Source organism: Scyliorhinus canicula, chromosome 13 (assembly GCF_902713615.1).
Source record: "Scyliorhinus canicula chromosome 13, sScyCan1.1, whole genome shotgun sequence".
In the NCBI taxonomy this organism is placed as follows: domain Eukaryota; kingdom Metazoa; phylum Chordata; class Chondrichthyes; order Carcharhiniformes; family Scyliorhinidae; genus Scyliorhinus; species Scyliorhinus canicula.
This window is the reverse complement of record NC_052158.1, coordinates 147,012,492-147,030,160: the sequence shown is the minus strand read 5'-3', so window position 1 is coordinate 147,030,160 and position 17,669 is coordinate 147,012,492. Positions and strand designations below refer to the sequence as shown.

Below are 17,669 nucleotides of genomic sequence, written 5' to 3'. Positions count from 1 at the left end.
CTGTGGGAGGAATCCGGAGCACCCGGAGGAAACCCACGCACACACGGGGAGGATGTGCAGACTCCGCACAGACAGTGACCCAAGCCGGAATCGAACCGGGGATCCTGGAGCTGTGAAGCAATTGTGCTATCCACAATGCTACTGTGCTGCCCTATCAAGTCTGTTCGGCACATTGAAAGGAAACTGTTCAGACTGCTACACTATTTAGCCCTGTTTAACTCTCCCCCGCTGCAAGTCAAACTTGCCAGGCCACCAAACCCCTCTCACTTCCATTGGGATGGTGACTGAGACCATTTAGACAGAGGAGAAAGATTTATTCTGTGCTTTTAAACAATTTCTTGTGCATTGTGGCGGGTTGCACTGCAGCTGGGGCAGTTGCCTCAGCCGTCCCATTTGAGGTGCACAAATAAAGATAGAGGAACGAAACAGAGGACTTTCATGGTCTGTTCTTTTCTGAAATGATTAACAGTGTGGTCGAGTGTCTTGGGTTACAGGAAGATATAGATGGGATGGTCAAATGGACAGTTAACTGACAGATTACATTTAACCCTGAAAAGTGTGAGGTGATACACTTTGGAAGGAGAAATTTGACAAGGAAGAATTCAATGAATGGGGGATGACATGGTGGTTAGCACTGCTACCTCACAGTGCTCGGGACCCGGGCTCGATACCGGCTCTGGGTCACTGTCCATGTGGAGTTTGCACATTCTCCCTGTGTCAGCGTGGGTCTCACCCCCACAACCCAAAGATGTGCAGGCTAGGTGAATTGGCCAGGCTAAATTGCCCCTTAATTGTAAAGAAAATAATTGGATACTTAAATTTAAAAAAAAAAATTCAATAAATGGCCTGACACTGGGAAGTTCCGAGGAACAAAGGGACCTTGGCATGCTTGTCCATAAATTTCTGAATGCGGGAGGGCAGGTTAATAGGGTGGTGAAAAAGACATATGGGACATTTGCCTTTATCAATCGATGCATAGATTACAAAAGGAGGGAGGTTATGTTGGAGCTGTATAGAAGTTTGGTGAGGGTACAGCTGGAGTACTGTGTGCAGTTCTGGTCGCCACATTATAAGAAGGACGTGATTGCACTGGAGGGGGTGCAGAGGAGATTCACCAGGATGTTGCCTAGGATGGAACATTTAAGTTAGGAAGCAAGGTTGGTAAGGCTTGGGTTGCTTTCGTTGGAGCAGAGAAAATTGACATGCAACCTGATCAAGGTGTGAAAGATTATGAAGGGCATGGACAGGGTGGGTTGGAACAGCTGTTCCCTTAGTCGAAGGGTCAGTCACAAGGGAACACAAGTTCAATGTGAAGGCAAGAGGTTTAGGGGAGGTTTACCCAGAGGGTGGTGACAGTCTGGAATGCACTACCTGGGAGGATGGTCGAGGCGGGTTGTCTCACACCCTTTAAAAAGTAACTGGATGAGCACTGAAGGGCAACTAGGGATAGGCAATAAATGCTGTCCTAACCAGCGAGGCCCACAGCCCGTAAATGAATATTTAAAAAACTTGCCAAGTCATAACATTCAGGGTTATGGCAAATGGGATTATGTAGCTAGGCCAGGTGTTTTTCACATGTTTGGTGCAGACTCGATGGGCCGAAGGGCATCTTCTGCACCGTGTGATTCTGTGAACGAAACGGAGGATTTTCATGGTCTTTTCTTTATTTAAATGAAGTTTTGCTCAAAATATTTTTGATTACAATGGGAATAATGGCCTGTCTACTGTCCTGGTTCTCTTTGTTTAGTCCTGAGTGATGATTGCCTTACCTTTTCTGCTTTTGCCGGTCTCTTTCCTTTTTAGACGATGACCCCAAGTGTTGACCCTTCTCGAGCTCTTCCCCAGCTGCCTTCAGCACGCGACCCTGAACGGATGTGGGCAGTTTTGCAATCAGCGGTGCCACTAGCCAATCTCCTTTCCTCTCTGAACAGCTGAATGAAAGCCACACAAACACACACACACAAACAAACACACACGCACACACATAAAGAAACCCATCAAATGGCCATCGGAGCACATTCCAATTACCCTCTTGTTTATTGCAAACCTATTCAAGCGACGTTAATTCATTTCAGCTCAATTAAAATTGTGGCCTTTGGCAAGCCCAGTGTCCAAAAATGCAGAAGAGAATATTCATTATGCACCGGGGACTTCGAAGGAAGATTGACAAAGTGTTTGGGGGAGGGTAGCAGAGGGAAGAAAACAATTTGAAATACTAAACAGAAACCTTCTGGAAATACACAACAGGCCTATCAGTACCTGGAAAGAGGGAAGATAAGTTAATCAAGAGTAAGGAAGATGCAAGGTGCGCTATCGATTCAAACGCTAGCCTGACCCTACACTTTACCGTTGCTGAGAAACTGGGTCCTTTTAAATTCCTTTTCATTTTATGACACAACAGCCTCAGTTATGACAAATCTCTTCAAAGAAACACCACTTTTATTACAACCACAGACTGCAAAGAGTAGGAATAGCTGGCAGCGAAATGAGAGCTGTAAATTAGTCTCATGTGCCGGGTAATGCTGAGCAAACTACATGGGGTTCACAATGGTTTACTGTATAGTATAATGCATACCGAGCTCGACACCAGAGCTCCATCACTATAATCAGATCATTGCTAACCATGGCTGTGTTTGAATTGCCTCTCGTCAGGCAGAAATAAGGCGATACAATCTGCATTAGATCATCAGCTTGATAAATCCCAAAGTGCTTCACGCGGGTTACTTTGTGACTGGGGAACATAAAATCCAGCCATATGACACTATGTTCTACTACAACAGCTCCCACAGTCAAACACCCTGCCAACATTCTTGGTTAAGCTCACATAGCAAGAGTGGTCAGAGTCCGACTGGTGGCTGCAGAATTGATCCTGGGCGGAATTCTCCGCAAGGCCCGACGCCGTTGTGAAACCCCCCACCACCCCCGGGGGCTAGGAGGGTCGTGCCGTAAATCTCGGCCGTGGGGCCTTGTCACTGGCGTCAAGGCCCAGCGCGCCGAGAATGACGCGGCCGGCGCGCCTAATGACGTCAGCCGCGCATGCGCAGGTTGGCCGGCTCCAACCCGCGCAAGCGCGGCTGACGTCACGACGGCTGTTGGCTCAAACCCACACATGCGCAGTTGCCGTCTTCCCCTCCGCTGCCCCGCAAGACGTGGCGGCTTGATCTTGCGGGGCGGCGGGGGGGGGAAAGAGTGCGTCCCTTTGAGACGCCGGCCCGACGATCGGTGGGCACCGATTGCGGGCCAGTCCCCTCCCAAGCACGATCGTGGTGCTCACTCCCCTCTCACAGTGGTTAGTACTGCCGCTTCACAGTACCAGGTACCCGGGTTCAATTCTGGCCCCGGGTGACTGTATGTGTGGAGTTTGCACTTTCTCCTCGCATCTGGGTGGGTTTCCTCCGGGTGCGCCGGTTTCCTCCCACAGCCCATAGATGTGCAGGTTAGGTGGATTGGCCGTGCTAAATTGCCCCTTAGTCTCCGAAGGTTTGATGTGGTTATGGGGATACAGGGATGGGGCAGTGTGGTAGGGTGGGCTTTCAGAGGGTCAGTGTAAACTCAATGGGCCGAATGGCCTCCTTCTATGGGGATCTATGATTCTATTGAAATCTCTTTTAAGTGGCACCGCTACTCAAACTCTACCCTTTAGTCAGACAAGTTTAAATGAAGAGTTGAGCACTCACTTATCAAATGTGAGAGCATGAAGTACTGGAGTTGGCCAATACAGGAGTTGCTAAATGCCAACTTTCTACTGCCAGTTAGTCTCTCAAGCAATTTCTTCAAGTTCCTACCCTTCCAGTAACTACAGGTGTAGAATTTATAGTGCAGAAGGAGGCCATAGGGCCCATCGAGTCTGCACAGGCCCTTGGAAAGAGCATCCCACTTAAGCCCCACGCCTCTACCCCTATCCCCGTAACTGAGTAACCCCACCTAATCTTATTTTTTGGACTCTAAGGGCAATTTATCATGGCCAATCCACCTAACCTGCACATTTTTGGGCTGTGGGAGGAAACCGGAGCACCCAGAGGAAACCCACGCAGACACGGGAAGAATGTGCAGACTCGGCACAGGTAGTGACCCAAGCCGGGAATCGCACCTGGGACCCTGGCGGCTGTGAAGCAACCGTGCTAACCATTGTGCTACCGTGCTGCCCCTAGTCACTATCTTTCCATTGTATCGAGCTGCATCCTGGTATGTCATAGATACATACTGTTTACAGCATGGAAACAGGCCCTTCGGCCCAGCTTGTCCATGCCACCCAGTTTCTATCAGTAAGCTAGTCCCACTTGCCCGCATTTGGCCCATATCCCTCTATACCCACCCTGCCCGTGTAACTGTCTAACTGTTTTTAAAAGGAAAACATTGTACCCGCCTCTACCACTGCCTCTGGCAGCCTGTTACAGATGCTCACCACCCTGTGTGTGAAGAAATTTCCCCTCTGGTCTCTTTTGTATTCTCCCCTCTCACCTTAAATCTATGCCCTCTAGTTCTAGACTCCTCTACCTTTGGGAAAAGATCTCGACTATCTATCTCATCTATGCCCCTAATTATTTTATAGACCTCTATAAGATCATCCTTAAGTTATGTCATCATAACCAAAACACAGAACAATCGTCAGGTTCTTGACATGTATCATTAAGCATCTATCATTTAATTCTGTTCACAGTATAGACGAAGCCTTGCTTTACCTGAGGAATGTTTTCTTGCCATTCTGCCTTGGGTTGCTGTTTCCATTGTTGCAGTTATTGCTCGGGTTAAACAGCCCAATTCCCGCTGTCACAACACTGCTGTTCAGCTCAGCAGATTGCTGGAAGACCTCAATGGTGGCTTTGGCAATATTTTCCAACAACGTGTTCATCTCAGCAATCGACGCAGGGCCCTGACGAAAAGATCACCATTCAGGAGGGCAACAAGGCTGGAAAGACACACCTCAAGGACAATGTGGATCACCTTTCGGATGTCAAAACGCAATGGATGGCCCATGTAGGAAATGGATCGGCCGTGGGGGTTTAGGGGCTGGTTTAGCACACTGGGCTAAATCGTTGGCTTTGAAAGCAGACCATGCAGGCCAGCAGCACGGTTCGATTCCCGTAACAGCCTCCCCGAACAGGCGCCGGAATGTGGCGACTAGGGGCTTTTCACAGTAACTTCATTTGAAGCCTACTCGTGACAATAAGCGATTTTCATTTTTTTCATCTTTTTAACATAGGCAAATCCAAATGCATTTCCCTGTTAGAATGAAAGGTGTTTTGCCTTCCCCTTCTCCCACTGCAGAAGCAACCGGTGACCCTCACAGTAACATTTTACTGCACAGAGGAGGTAGAAACAGGGCAATTAGGGATAGGGAATAAGTGCTGGCCTAGCCAGTGACGGCCACATTCTACGAACAAATAAGAAACAGATCACCCAATTTCAATTTCTCCTGTTATTATAGGGGCTGGTTTAGCACAGGACAGGGCTAAATCGCTGGCTTTGAAAGCAGACCAAGGCAGGCCAGCAACACGGTTCAATTCCCGTACCAGCCTCACCGAACAGGCGCCGGAATGTGGCGACTAGGGACTTTTCACAGTAACTTCATTTGAAGCCTATTTGTGACAATAAGCGATTTTCATTTCATTTCAATTACCAAAATAATCTATAATATATTGAAAGCCTTACATACATTGCACATTTCTCATCAACTTTCATGTTTTAGCCATTAAACTCTGGCCTGTGCAGCGTCAGTTGTTCTCAAACTCTTTTCCAGAGAGCTCCACACTTCCACCGCATTTTGGGTACAGACGTGTTTCCCAACTTCTCTGCTGTGTGGGCTGACTATTTTCACTACCAAAACTTGGATAACCAGGTTGTGAAGGATAGAATACTGCAGCCTAATTTTTAATCACTTCCAACCTTTTATTTAGAGACAAACATTGCACATGGTGCACATTCCACAAGAACAGCCCCTTTCAGCCTGCTCATTTGGCTGCACCAGATATATATATATATTTAAATATATATGTTTATAAAATACATAATATAAAACACACGTATATCTATTTAGGCGAGATACCCTAAATTAATCCATGTCAGCTGAATAAAATTAGCACCCATAGAAATAGCATGGCCAATCCACCCTTCCTGCACATCTTTGGACTGTGGGGGAAAACGGAACACACAGAGAACAAACACAGGGAGAAAGCGCAAATTCCACACAGTCACCCAAGGCTGGATTTGAACCCGGGTCACTGGCCCAGTGAGGCAGCAGTGCTAACCACTGTGCCGCCCTAATGTACATACAATTATTGGTTATGTTCCCCTGTCCTAGGCAGCGATGTTCTGGCTCCGTCGCAGTGACTTTTCCCACTGCATGCCGTTCAAACGTCGAGTGACGTTGGCAGGATCTGAACTCTCGGCGGGAGTGGCCTTAAAACTCCGGACCGAGACTCCGCCCAGCAAAACAAGTTGCTCTCTATCTACCCTAGCAATTCCTTTCAAAATCCTACAAACCCCAATGAAATATCAAGATACGACTTATCTGTTCAAAACCCATCAGTCTGGAGGAGGAGGAGGTGTGTTATACTCACAGGCTCCTTCATACACTGCTTGATCATTAGCTGGAGCTCCAACCATGACTGTCTCAGTGTCCACTGGTCCAAATTCTAAACAGAATCAAAGGCAGGGATGAAAAACAGTTGCATGGATCAACTTTGTTTCTTTATTTTTATTCAATATCTTCAATAACGTTTCCCTCAAACATTGGTAAAAAAATACAGGAAACACTTGTAATTTTTTTTTTAAAGTGCTCTATAGTATGATAAATATATGGCTTGGTGTTGCGTTCAGCCCACAGTTGCCCTAAATTTATCTTCCATCTGCACTGAGTTAATTGTTCCTAGAGTAATTGGAATCATATTTAGCGTTGGTGCCCTTTCCATAGCACACACATTACAAATTGGTAGCTCCCCAATCATTTCAGAAACCTAACTTTCTTTTGAAATATGATTGTTTCTGTAAAATATTTTCACCACCAGGTGAACAGGATGAGCAGTCCTTTGACCCAGAATTTTTCAAATGTTACTTTGTACAAGCACAGATTTAAGACAAAGCTATATCATATTGAGCAATTCTCTGCAATAACTCATTTGTTCTGTCACACGTACGAATATTAGAAGAACAGATGATGACTTAACCCAAAGTGATTGGTTGACAAAGTAATCTTTCAATGTTAATTTTTCCAGACCTGCATATTAGAAATATATGGGGCGGGATTGTGTGATCCTGAGGAAAAGTGCTGACGGCATCAACATGGCCTCAGGATCAGCAATTCTGGCCCCTACAGTGGGCCAGCACGGCACTGGAGTGGACCACGCTGCGCAGTGGCACCGGCGCTAACGCGCGCATGTGCAGTGGCTCCCTTCTCCGCGCCGGCCCCGACGCAACATGGCGTAGTGCTACAGGGGCCAGCGCGGAACAAAGGAGGCCCCCAGCCAGAGAGGCCGGCCTGCCGATCGGTGGGCTCCGATCGCGGGCCAGGCCACATCAGAGGCCCCGACCCACAGTTGGACCCCTCCCTCCCCCCCTCCACAGGCTGCCCCCTGGACCGTTCCACGCCGATATCCCGCCGGTTCAGAGCAGGTGTGAACAGCGCCGGCGGGACTCGTTTTTTTACGATGGTCACTCAGCCCATCCCAGGCAGAGAATCGCTGGGGGGGGCGCGCCGATTTTCCACTCTGCGGAGAATCGCGCTTGGCGTCAGGATGGCATGGTGCGATTCGCGCCGGTCACAGGGATTCTCCGGCCCGGCCCTGGACTGAGAGAATCCTTCCCATGAATCCGGACATTCTACTTTCATTTCAGCCGGCCGGCGGGAATCTCTTTTCCCATCGGTAGCTTAAGGCCACACCTCCACCCTATCCCCATAACTCAGTAACCCCACTTCTTTGAGCATTGGATGCAGTGCCCCCAAGAGGTCTTGCTCTGGTTGGTCCATTTGATTTCTCCAACTATTTTTAAACTTTGCGCATTCGAACCGGTGTTTCCCAGTCATGTAGCAGCTGCCAGCTTTGTGGACCCCTGGAGAATCCCAGTTTGGTAGTCCCTGCTTTGTGTTATCAGTGAGCTGAACAACCCTATTAAAAAAACAAGTATGAAGCCATCTGACCCAAGAGGTAAATCTTGCCATGTGTTCGCCCCTCTTACCTGTAGGATGTGCTTGACATGTTGACGCTGAGGACTCTCTCCTTCCACACATTCTTTAAGGCCATGCGGATAACAGATAAGCTGCAGGAGTTGCCTTGCCTGTTTGTTAGAGAGTACTGGGTCTAGTATTAGATCTTTATCGGTACACAGTCTCTCAGGCTCCTTTAGGCAATGCTCCCCTACCCACTCCTGGCAAGAGTAGAATGAAAAACAGAATGTCAAACACAAATTGCATTAACTTGTAAAGAAAGAGAACACGAGTCCTACTGACCTATTCTCCATTTGGTATGATCCCAGCTGATGTTACTACTGGACGGGAAGGTCCCAGAATGGAACCCTGGCTCAAATGACCTAACATTTGCTTTTCTTTCAGAAAATATGAATGAATAGGACTGCCCATTAGCTTTTAGCAACAGGAAAAAAATGATTATTAAACATGAAAAGTTTGACCATAATAAAATATTCCTTTACTACCACTTATTTTCACAGATGCACGCAGATTTTGAGGATGACACAGATTACAAAATACATCTAACACTATAATGTTCTCAGCAAATACACAATCCCTGTAAACCAACAGGTTAACTGTGGTCAAACACACTCCACCCTGAAACAGATGCCACCAATCAATGATCTGTGGATTTCTCCTCAAATACCCCCCAGTTATCAAACAAATGTTTCCAAACACCACTCTAAAAAAGACCCGGCTTAGAATCTTCTTCCAAATGGTGCTTTCATTCAGCTGTTTTCAGGAAGGATCCTCTTCCAGGATTTCAAACTCTCCTTTTCAGTATTTCTTGTCATGAATTGTCACGTACAGTCACACTTTCACACGATCTCTCAGGCACGCCCATAAAACCCTATTGCTTCACAGGCTGGAGGTAACCAACCAGAGGATCACTTCGGATATCCGGCTTCTCACTAGCCAATCTCACCAGGTCTGCACTTTTCAGCTCCCTCTTTAACTTCAATGAGCAGTACCTTGTTCAAATTCCAGTTCCTTTCAAGCTTCTTGGGAGCTCTCTTTTAATTCCCTGTTTTTTAAAGAACTAGTTGTTCTTTTGTTTCTGGGGATTAGTTTTCTTCTTGGTCCTTCACTGTCCTGCTTCCGCTTCAGGCAGAGCTGCGAGGGCTGTTTCCTCTCTAGCCGCTAAGCTCAACCTGCCTTGGGCCCAGGTAAAACTAAACTCAGAAGGTCTTTCTAACTTAAAGGTAATCCGTGATTACTAAGTAACAGCTTTCTTCACACTTGTTTACTTTTCCTTTCGTAAATTGCCAAAGCATATTAAGCCAAATTAAACCAAAGCCCCCAAACATGCAAATATCTTTCTCTGACAATTTTAACCCTTTCTTAAACTGCAACACTAAATTAAACTCACTTGAATCCATACCAGATTTCTAATATCCAACAATACAAACATAGATTGGAAATGCTATCAAAAGGGCAGCACAGTGGCACAGTGGTTAGCATTGCTGCCTACGGTGCTGGGGACCCGGGTTCGATCCCAGCCCCAGGTCACTGTCCGTGTGAAGTTTGCACATTCTCCCTGCGTCTGCGTTGGTCTGAGCCCTGCAACCTAAAAAGATGTGCAGTGTAGGTGGATTGGCCATGCTAAATTGCCTCTCAATTGGAAAAAAATATAATTGGGCACTAATTGTGAGGCTTTCAAATATTTCTTTTTCCAGTTTTCTGCGGTTCAGTGTAGTGAGGTCCTTTATAATTCTGCCTCTATTCTGTTCATCAGGTTTTTGATCTGCATCACAAGTGGTTTCAACTATTGGTCTCGTGCCCACTTTAATTTTCAAAACATCGCTTGTGTGCTGAAAGACCCTCAGCGAGAAAGAGAGGCACATGTCACACAGCCAACCTATACCACTCCCCCATCACAGCCAAATTCTATTCCTGTCCCATCGCACAGCCAAACCCTATCTGACATGTCAGCATAGCCAATTCCTCCCTATCCCACAGCCAAGCTCTATCCCTCCCCATCACACAGCCAACCCCTACCCCTGACCTGTCACACAACCAAACCCTCCCCCTCCGCCAAAGTGCAACCAAGCTCTATTCCTGCTCCGTGCATGGTTAACCCGGACCCCGACCTGTCACACAGCCAAACCCTAACGCTGTTCTGTCACACAACAAACCTCCACCCCATCCTCATCACACAGCCAACCTCTTCCCCTGACCTGTCCCATATCCAAATCCTGCCCCTGCCTCATTACCCAGGCAACCCCTACCTTCTTTCTTCCACACCCTGTATCCTAGCGCCGGCTCTAAAACTACCAGGTTGGTGTCAAACCCATCTGGTTTAGTGGTGTCCTTGAGGAAAGGACGAGGTCTGGCCTTTTTGTGACTCCAGTCCCACACCAATGAGGTTGACTCATAACTACCCCACGAAAGGGAAGAGTAAGTTACTCAGTTGTCAAGGCTGCAGGTCTCAAGCATCATTCCAAAAAGCAAATTCAGAAAAATAACAAGGACAACAGACACATGGAAACACCCCCACCCCTAAATTCCCCTTCGAGCCAAACACTATCAGACTCGGAAACCTGTCTCCGTTCTTTCACTGTCAGTGGGTCAAAATCCAGGAACTACTTCCCTAACAGCACCATGGGTGTACCTACACCACACAGACTTCAGTGGTTTATGAAGGAAGCTCGCCACCAACTTCTCAAGGGATTAGGAATGGACAATAAATGCTGGTCAAGCCAGCGACCCCCTCATCCTCAGGAATTCAGTGAAAAAAGAACAGGTATGAGCAGAAAATTCCGGCTTTACATACGAATGCGAATAGTGCATCTCGCACATAATGAAATCTCCAATGGTACTTCTAAGGACCATCATAAATCAAAATATGACAGGGGATATTAGGTCAGATGACCAAAAGGCTGATCAAGGAGACAGGTGGAACCATTTCAACTGTGCATGCGCAAGGGGCCAGAATTGGAGAAGTGCAGTTCTCAGAGGGTGAAGCGGCTGGAGGAAATTACAGAGCTAGGGAGGGGCAATGCCATAGATGGAAAACGAGGATGAGAATTTTAATGGCAAGGGAATGCTTGATTGGGAAGGCACAGTAGCACAGTGGTTAGCACTGTTGCTTCACAACGCAGGGTTCGATTCCTGGCTTGGCTCACTGTCTGTGCAGAGTCTGCACGTTCTCCCGGTGTCTGCATGGGTTTCCTCTGGGTGCTCTGGTTTCCTTCCACAAGTCCCGAAAGACGTGCTGCTAGGTAATTTGGACATTCTGAATTCTCCCTATGTGTACCCGAACAGGCGCCGGAATGTGGCGACTAGGGGATTTTCACAGTAACTTCAGTGCAGTGTTAATGTCAGCCTACTTGTGACAATAAAGATTTCTATATCTATCTTACATCTTAAATGTAGTTTTTTTAAAAATTCCTATCCAACCCAGGAAAGGGTTTATAGGGGAATGGGACTAAGGGTGAATCAAGACACGAACAGCAGAGTTCTGATTACCTCAATCCAAGCTTGAGTGGATAAAAAAATTAATCAATGAACGTACACTCGAATCCACAGATTATTACTGCAAGTCTCTTGATTACTAATCTGCTGACATAACTACTATTGTACCCTGCCGTACCATGAGGGCAAATCAAATCTCAATGCAAAGCAGGAAAACAGATTTTTTTTTCAATGAAGGAACAGTTTATTTGAGCAAGGATTTTTCACAAATGAATTCAGGAACATTTCCAAAAAGATTAGGATTTGGTGGGGAACGATACCAGTGTTTGGAGTCTGTGGGAAGACAGGAATGGGAAAGTAAACAAATTCTGTCTCCAGACTGCTATTAAATCGACCGACACAGCAGCTTCCTGAACCAGATTATGCTCCAGGCCCCGGCAAGGGGTGCTGTGAAGGGTTGTTACGTTCTCAGTTGATGTTATAACTGGTCGGGAAGATCCCAGATTGGAACCCTGGCTCTAAAGTACCGTAACTTTTACTTTCCTTTCGAAAACGTGCAGGAACAGAGTCACAGGACCGCTAATTATTTTTAACAAGAAGAAAAAAAAACATGTAACATGAAAAGTTTGATTACGACCCACTACTCCTTTACTCCCCCTCCCACCCCGCGCTGTTGGACTCGGACCGCAGACCGACATCGACAATTTAGAGCCCCCCCCCCCCGGGATGGCGCGCGCACGCGGATCCGAGCCGCCCGATTGCTGCCCCGCTCACCATGAGGCCACCCCCGGTGCTCGATCCACCCACCACCCGAGGTTCCTGATTGGCAATTCGTGGTTAGAACCACGCCTCAGGAACAGCCAGTTTGGCCCGAAGAATCTCTGGGGGCGGGGCCTCTGTCAATGGCCCCCCAGCCACTCCGCGTAATCCTTGTGCGAGTGATTCTCCGGGAATCGCGGGTGCAGCACCGGCTCCCGCTTAAAGATTGATTTTGGCACGTGGCTGCGGAGAACTCCGCCCATTATCTTCCCAGTGTCCTATCTCCGACTGCAAATAAATTCAGCTAACTAAATTCAAAAACCCTTTCTACCTTTAAAGGGCCCCAGTTGCTGAGCAACAACTTAATGTTTCTTCCAGCCTTTAGTTACGCTTGGCGCCGTAACCTCTCTAAGCACAATAGAAGAACCTATAAACACCTTTGTCCTACATGGATCTAACTGTAGTTTTACCCTTCCTTACACAGGAACACTAAAGTAAACCCACTTAAAATTATACCTTATTTCTAATCTTTACCAATACAAATCCCTTAAAACTATAAGACCATAAGACATAGGAGCAGAATTAGGCCCCTCGAACCACTGAGTCTGTTCCACCATTCAATCAGGGCTGATATTTTTCTCATCCCCATTCTCCTGCCTTCTCCCCACATCCCCTGATGCCTGTATTAATTAAGACCCTATCTATCTCTGTCTTAAAGCCATTCAGTGATTTGGCCTCCACAACCTTATGCGCAAAGAGTTCCACAGATTCACCACCCTCTGGCTGAAGAAATTCCTCCTCATCTCTGTTTTAAAGGATCATCCCTTTAGTCTGAGATGGTATCCTCTGGTTCTAGTTTTTCCTACAAGTGGAAACATCCTCTCCACATCCCTCTATCTGTGCCTCGCAGTATCCTGTAAGTTTCAATAAGACCCCCCTTCATCCTTTTAAAATCCAACGTGTACAGACCCAGAGTCCTCAACCGTTCCTCATATGACAAGCTCTTAATTCCAGGGATCATTCTTGTGAACCTCCTCTGGATCCTCTCCAAGGCCAGCACACTCTTTCTTAGATACGGGGCCCAAAACTGCTCACAATGCTCCAAAAGGGGTTGCACCAGAATCTTATGCAGCCTCAGAAGTACTTCCCTGGTCTTGTCCTTCTGTTTGTACAAACTACCTTTGTTTGCTTAACAAAGGAAAGTCACAAATACGTCTGAGGTGGGAGAATGGTTGGGTTGGTGATGAGAGTGGGGGAATTGGATTAGGCTCACTTCCTAATTTCAGATTCAGACGTGGCATGAAAGGGAGCTTTCGGCCTAATTTATGTGGAATTACTGCAGGCTGGAGGGAGAGCTGAGCACGGAAAAGGAATTACAATTTGAGTGGGGCAAATAGAAAATACAGCCAAAGAGAAATTTTTAACTAGACCCTTGAAGGCATTAGAGCCTCAACTACTTAAAATACTGGCTTCCCACCACAGCAGGCTTGACACAGATTGCTGAACAATGCGGGAGCGTAGCACTTACGTGTAAAACACGGACCCGAACACCAGCTCCCACCACCACCCTATCATCCCTCCCATCCCCCTCCCTTTACATTACAGGCACCAGATTCAGGGGAATGAGGACAATCACAGTTCTAAAATTACACTAGTTTTGAAAGTTGAGAGTCAACAAGCATTGGCTTTATTCTTGACAGGCACAAAGCAAACCAAGTGAAGAATTTGTCGGTCTCCCAATCCCCTTCTGCTCAACCAGGTCAGCAAATTGCATCGGATGGGCAGGAGAGAAACTGACTAGCAATTTAATTGCAACTGTTGAAAAACGTAAGAAAATCCTAGAACCCCCCCCCCCCCCTCCTAAACAGCACAACAGAAGTGGCAACAGTTCGAGAAGGCGGCTCATCACCACCTTCTCAAGGGTTTCTACAGATGGACAATAAAGGGTGGCACAGTGGTTAGTGCTGTTGCTTCACAGCGCCAGGATCCTGTCACGTTATGCTTCTTTATGTAGCATAAGCTGCTTCCTTGATGTATGCTCTGACAAAGGAAGGTTCAGACTTGGAGATAGGTTTAACACATTTATTGAACAGTTAACAATTCTCCTACTTGAGATCGACTCTCCTGCTAATTTTGCTATAGTAGCTCAGTCTAACTAACCAGTCTGCTCTAAGTGTCGCCTATGGAAAAGAGAAAGAGCATGTGTGCCCTGTCCTTTTATATGGGTTGCCCCCTTGTGGTAGTGTCACCTCTGGGTGTCTTGACTGCCCATTGGTCATGTCCTATCTTACTGACCTATTGGTTGAATGTCTGTGTATCATGATGTCTCTGGTGCTCCCTCTAGTGTTTATTTAGTCCTAGTGTATCTACATTAACCCCTTGTTGTTGTGTTTGTTGTGGTTTTCGTAGGTTTTGTTGTTGTGTTTGTTGCGCTCAATGACCACACCGAGTGGAGAATTCGAGCCCTTCACAAAGTTACTTGTGTCAGTGCCCTTTGTGGCATCTGCTGTTTCATTGAGCATGCCGTCTCTGATTCCTCGATGCTCCCCGTCTGGAGTCATGTCCGGTTGACTTGAATCATCTTTGGCTTGTCGATGCTCCCCATCTGGAGTCAAAACTTACAGGAATGCATTTTCTTGTGGAGAGGCTCGAGTGGATGAGGTTTGAATTAACGTGGTGTCACTGGAGTCACTAGTAGCCTCACTTTGATTGTCGAGTGCCTCTGTACACACTAGCGGAGAACAGTCAGTCTCGCTGTCATGCCGCACACCTTGTATGGGAATTGTGAAGCCTTTGTCACTTGTCGCACATACAGTGGGTAGACCTTCAGTGTCTTCTTGTCAGTTAGATGAGCTGGGTAGACTGTCAGAGTGTTCTTCTTGCGGCGCAAATAATCTGGCTCGACTGTCATAGTCTTTGTGTTGTTCACGTGAGTGTGGTAGACTGTCATAGACATCTTGCTGTGCACTTGAGGGTGGCAGACTTGCATCGTCTGCTGCTGGTTGCTCAGATAAGGTTGCTAGTCCTTCATGGTCTTGTTCATGCAAGGACTGCGCTCTGGAGTCTTGTGTTGCTTCCATCGTGGAGTCTGTCAATGAGCTCGCTGTGGAGGCTTGTATTGCTCTCTCTGCAGAGTCTGGCATTGTTCCCTGTGTGGAGTAATGCTGTGGTCTCGCTGTGGAGTCCGCCATCGCTTTCTGTGCAGAGTCAGGGACTGTTTGTGGTGCGTGGACCACCCTCTGTGCGGAGTCGGGGTCTCTTCGTGGTGCGTGGACCACTGCTGTGGCGTCAGGCCACTCTCTGTGGGCTTGTACCGCTCTCTGTCTCTTGGTGTCAGACCGTTCTCCGTGGGCTTGTACCGCTCTCTGTCTCTTGGTGTCAGACCGTTCTCCGTGGGCTTGTACCGCTCTCTGTCTCTTGGTGTCAGACCGCTCTCCGTGGGCTTGTATCGCTCTCTGTCTCTTGGCGTCAGGCCGCAGCAGAATCCTGTACTTCTGGGTTAGGATGTCGTCCGTGCTGGGCTGAGGATCGTCAAATCCGAAGAACTCGTCCATGTCTGTGTCGGTTTCTTCACTGTGCAACACATCTCGTTGCGGTTCGGATTTGGGACCGAGGTCGCCACGTCCAATGATGAAATCATCTTCTGAGTTGCAGTCTTCACGGACCATATCATCACTTTTAGTGTCGGAGCTGTCATTGTGCTCGCGATGTCCAAAGAAATAATCAACGTCTGAGTCGTAGTCTTCAAGGACCAAATCATTTCTTTGGGCGGTGCTCACTGCTTGTTGCAGGATTCTGCGGAGGTTACTTCCAGCTACGGATCGATGTTCAGGCATTGTGCTATCGTTCCAGGTGAAAGAATTGTGTTTTCCTGGTTTATACTTTCGAATAGATCGATTTTCCTTTACTTTGCGCTCTTTGCGCAACTGTGCATGTGCAGCTCCTTTCGTTAGATGGCTGCCAATCAAAACTGCCGTTTTCTGCATTTGCAGGCCTATCTTAGCCTCGTGGTGAGTATTGGCGCCTCATTTACCGTTCTCGCTTGTGTCTTCCTCGCAGTATTCTTCAAACTTGTCCAGGACTGTCTGCAAGTCTCTGTTGTCTTGGCCTTTTGAGTATTTGAAGGTCTTGAAGATTTCTGCTGCACTTGCACCCGCAATGGTGAGCAGAAGCTTTATTTTCTCTGCATCCGCCACGCCATCTAGGTCGGACGCTACCAGGTAGATCTCGAATCTCTGCCTGAATGCACGCCAGTTTGCACTGAGATTGCCGTGGTACCTAAGCTGCTGAGCAACCGGAATCTCGAACATCTTGCCTCGGTGCTGTTGCTGGTAGTCACGGATCTTGAGTTGAACTATGTAGATTCAACAGGGTACTACTAGTACCATGATGTGTTATGCTTCCTCATGTAGCATGTGCTGCTTCCTTGATGTATGCTCTGACAAAGGAAGCTTCAGACTTGGAGATAGGTTCATCACATTTATTGAACAGTTAACAATTCTCCTACTTGAGTTCAACTCTCCTGCTAATCTTGCTGTAGTAACTCAGTCTAACTAACCAGTTTGCTCTAAGTGTCGCCTATGGAAAAGAGAAAGAGCATGTGTGCCCGGTCCTTTTATATGGGTTGCCCCCTTGTGATAGTGTCACTTCTGGGTGTCTTGACTGCCCATTGGTCATGTCCTATCTTACTGACCTATTGGTTGAATGTCTGTGTGTCATGATGTCTCTGGTGCGCCATCTAGTGTTTATTTAGTCCTAGTGTATCTACATTAACCCCTTGTGTATTTACAGTGATGCATATCATCACAGATCCCAGGTTCGATTCCCAGCTTGGGTCACTGTCTGTGCAGAGTCTGCATGTTCTCCCCTAGTCTGTTTGGGCTTCTTCCCACAAGAGCCGAAAGACATGCTGTTAGGTAATTTGGACATTCTGAATTCTCCCTCAGTGTACCCAAACCAGCGCCAGAGTGTTTGGGTACACTGTAACGTCATTGCAACGTTGATGTAAGCCTACTTGTGACAATAATGAAGATTATTAAGACTTCCTTCCGATTGACATCTATATCATAAGAGTAAGTAACAAAATATATAATCATTGCCAAAATCCAGGCGTGAAATTTAGGCCGCCAGATTTTATGGTCCTGTGTAAGTCACAGGGCATAACAGCGCAGAGAAAAAGGACCTTCGGCCATTAAGCACCTAACTATTCTAATGCCATTTTCCAGCACTTGGTCCGTAGTCATGCATGCTGTCGCATTTCAAGTGCTCATCGAAATGCTTCTCAAGGATTGTGAGCAACTTTTGACTTTTG

General features: G+C 47.1%; 1 protein-coding gene across 3 annotated transcripts in view; it reads right to left on the bottom strand.

The window, feature by feature from the left end:
• Nucleotides 1-17,669, bottom strand: part of LOC119975763 (mediator of RNA polymerase II transcription subunit 12-like protein) — a 640,706-nt gene that overhangs the window by 94,947 nt on the left and 528,090 nt on the right. For all 3 annotated transcript variants that reach the window (XM_038815591.1, XM_038815593.1, XM_038815592.1), the window contains exons 28-31: nucleotides 8,176-8,364; nucleotides 6,561-6,635; nucleotides 4,683-4,873; nucleotides 1,770-1,931 (exon numbers count right to left, since the gene is read on the bottom strand). In XM_038815591.1, the coding sequence (XP_038671519.1) occupies nucleotides 1,770-1,931; nucleotides 4,683-4,873; nucleotides 6,561-6,635; nucleotides 8,176-8,364 (617 nt within the window). The remainder of the gene's footprint in view (nucleotides 1-1,769; nucleotides 1,932-4,682; nucleotides 4,874-6,560; nucleotides 6,636-8,175; nucleotides 8,365-17,669) is intronic.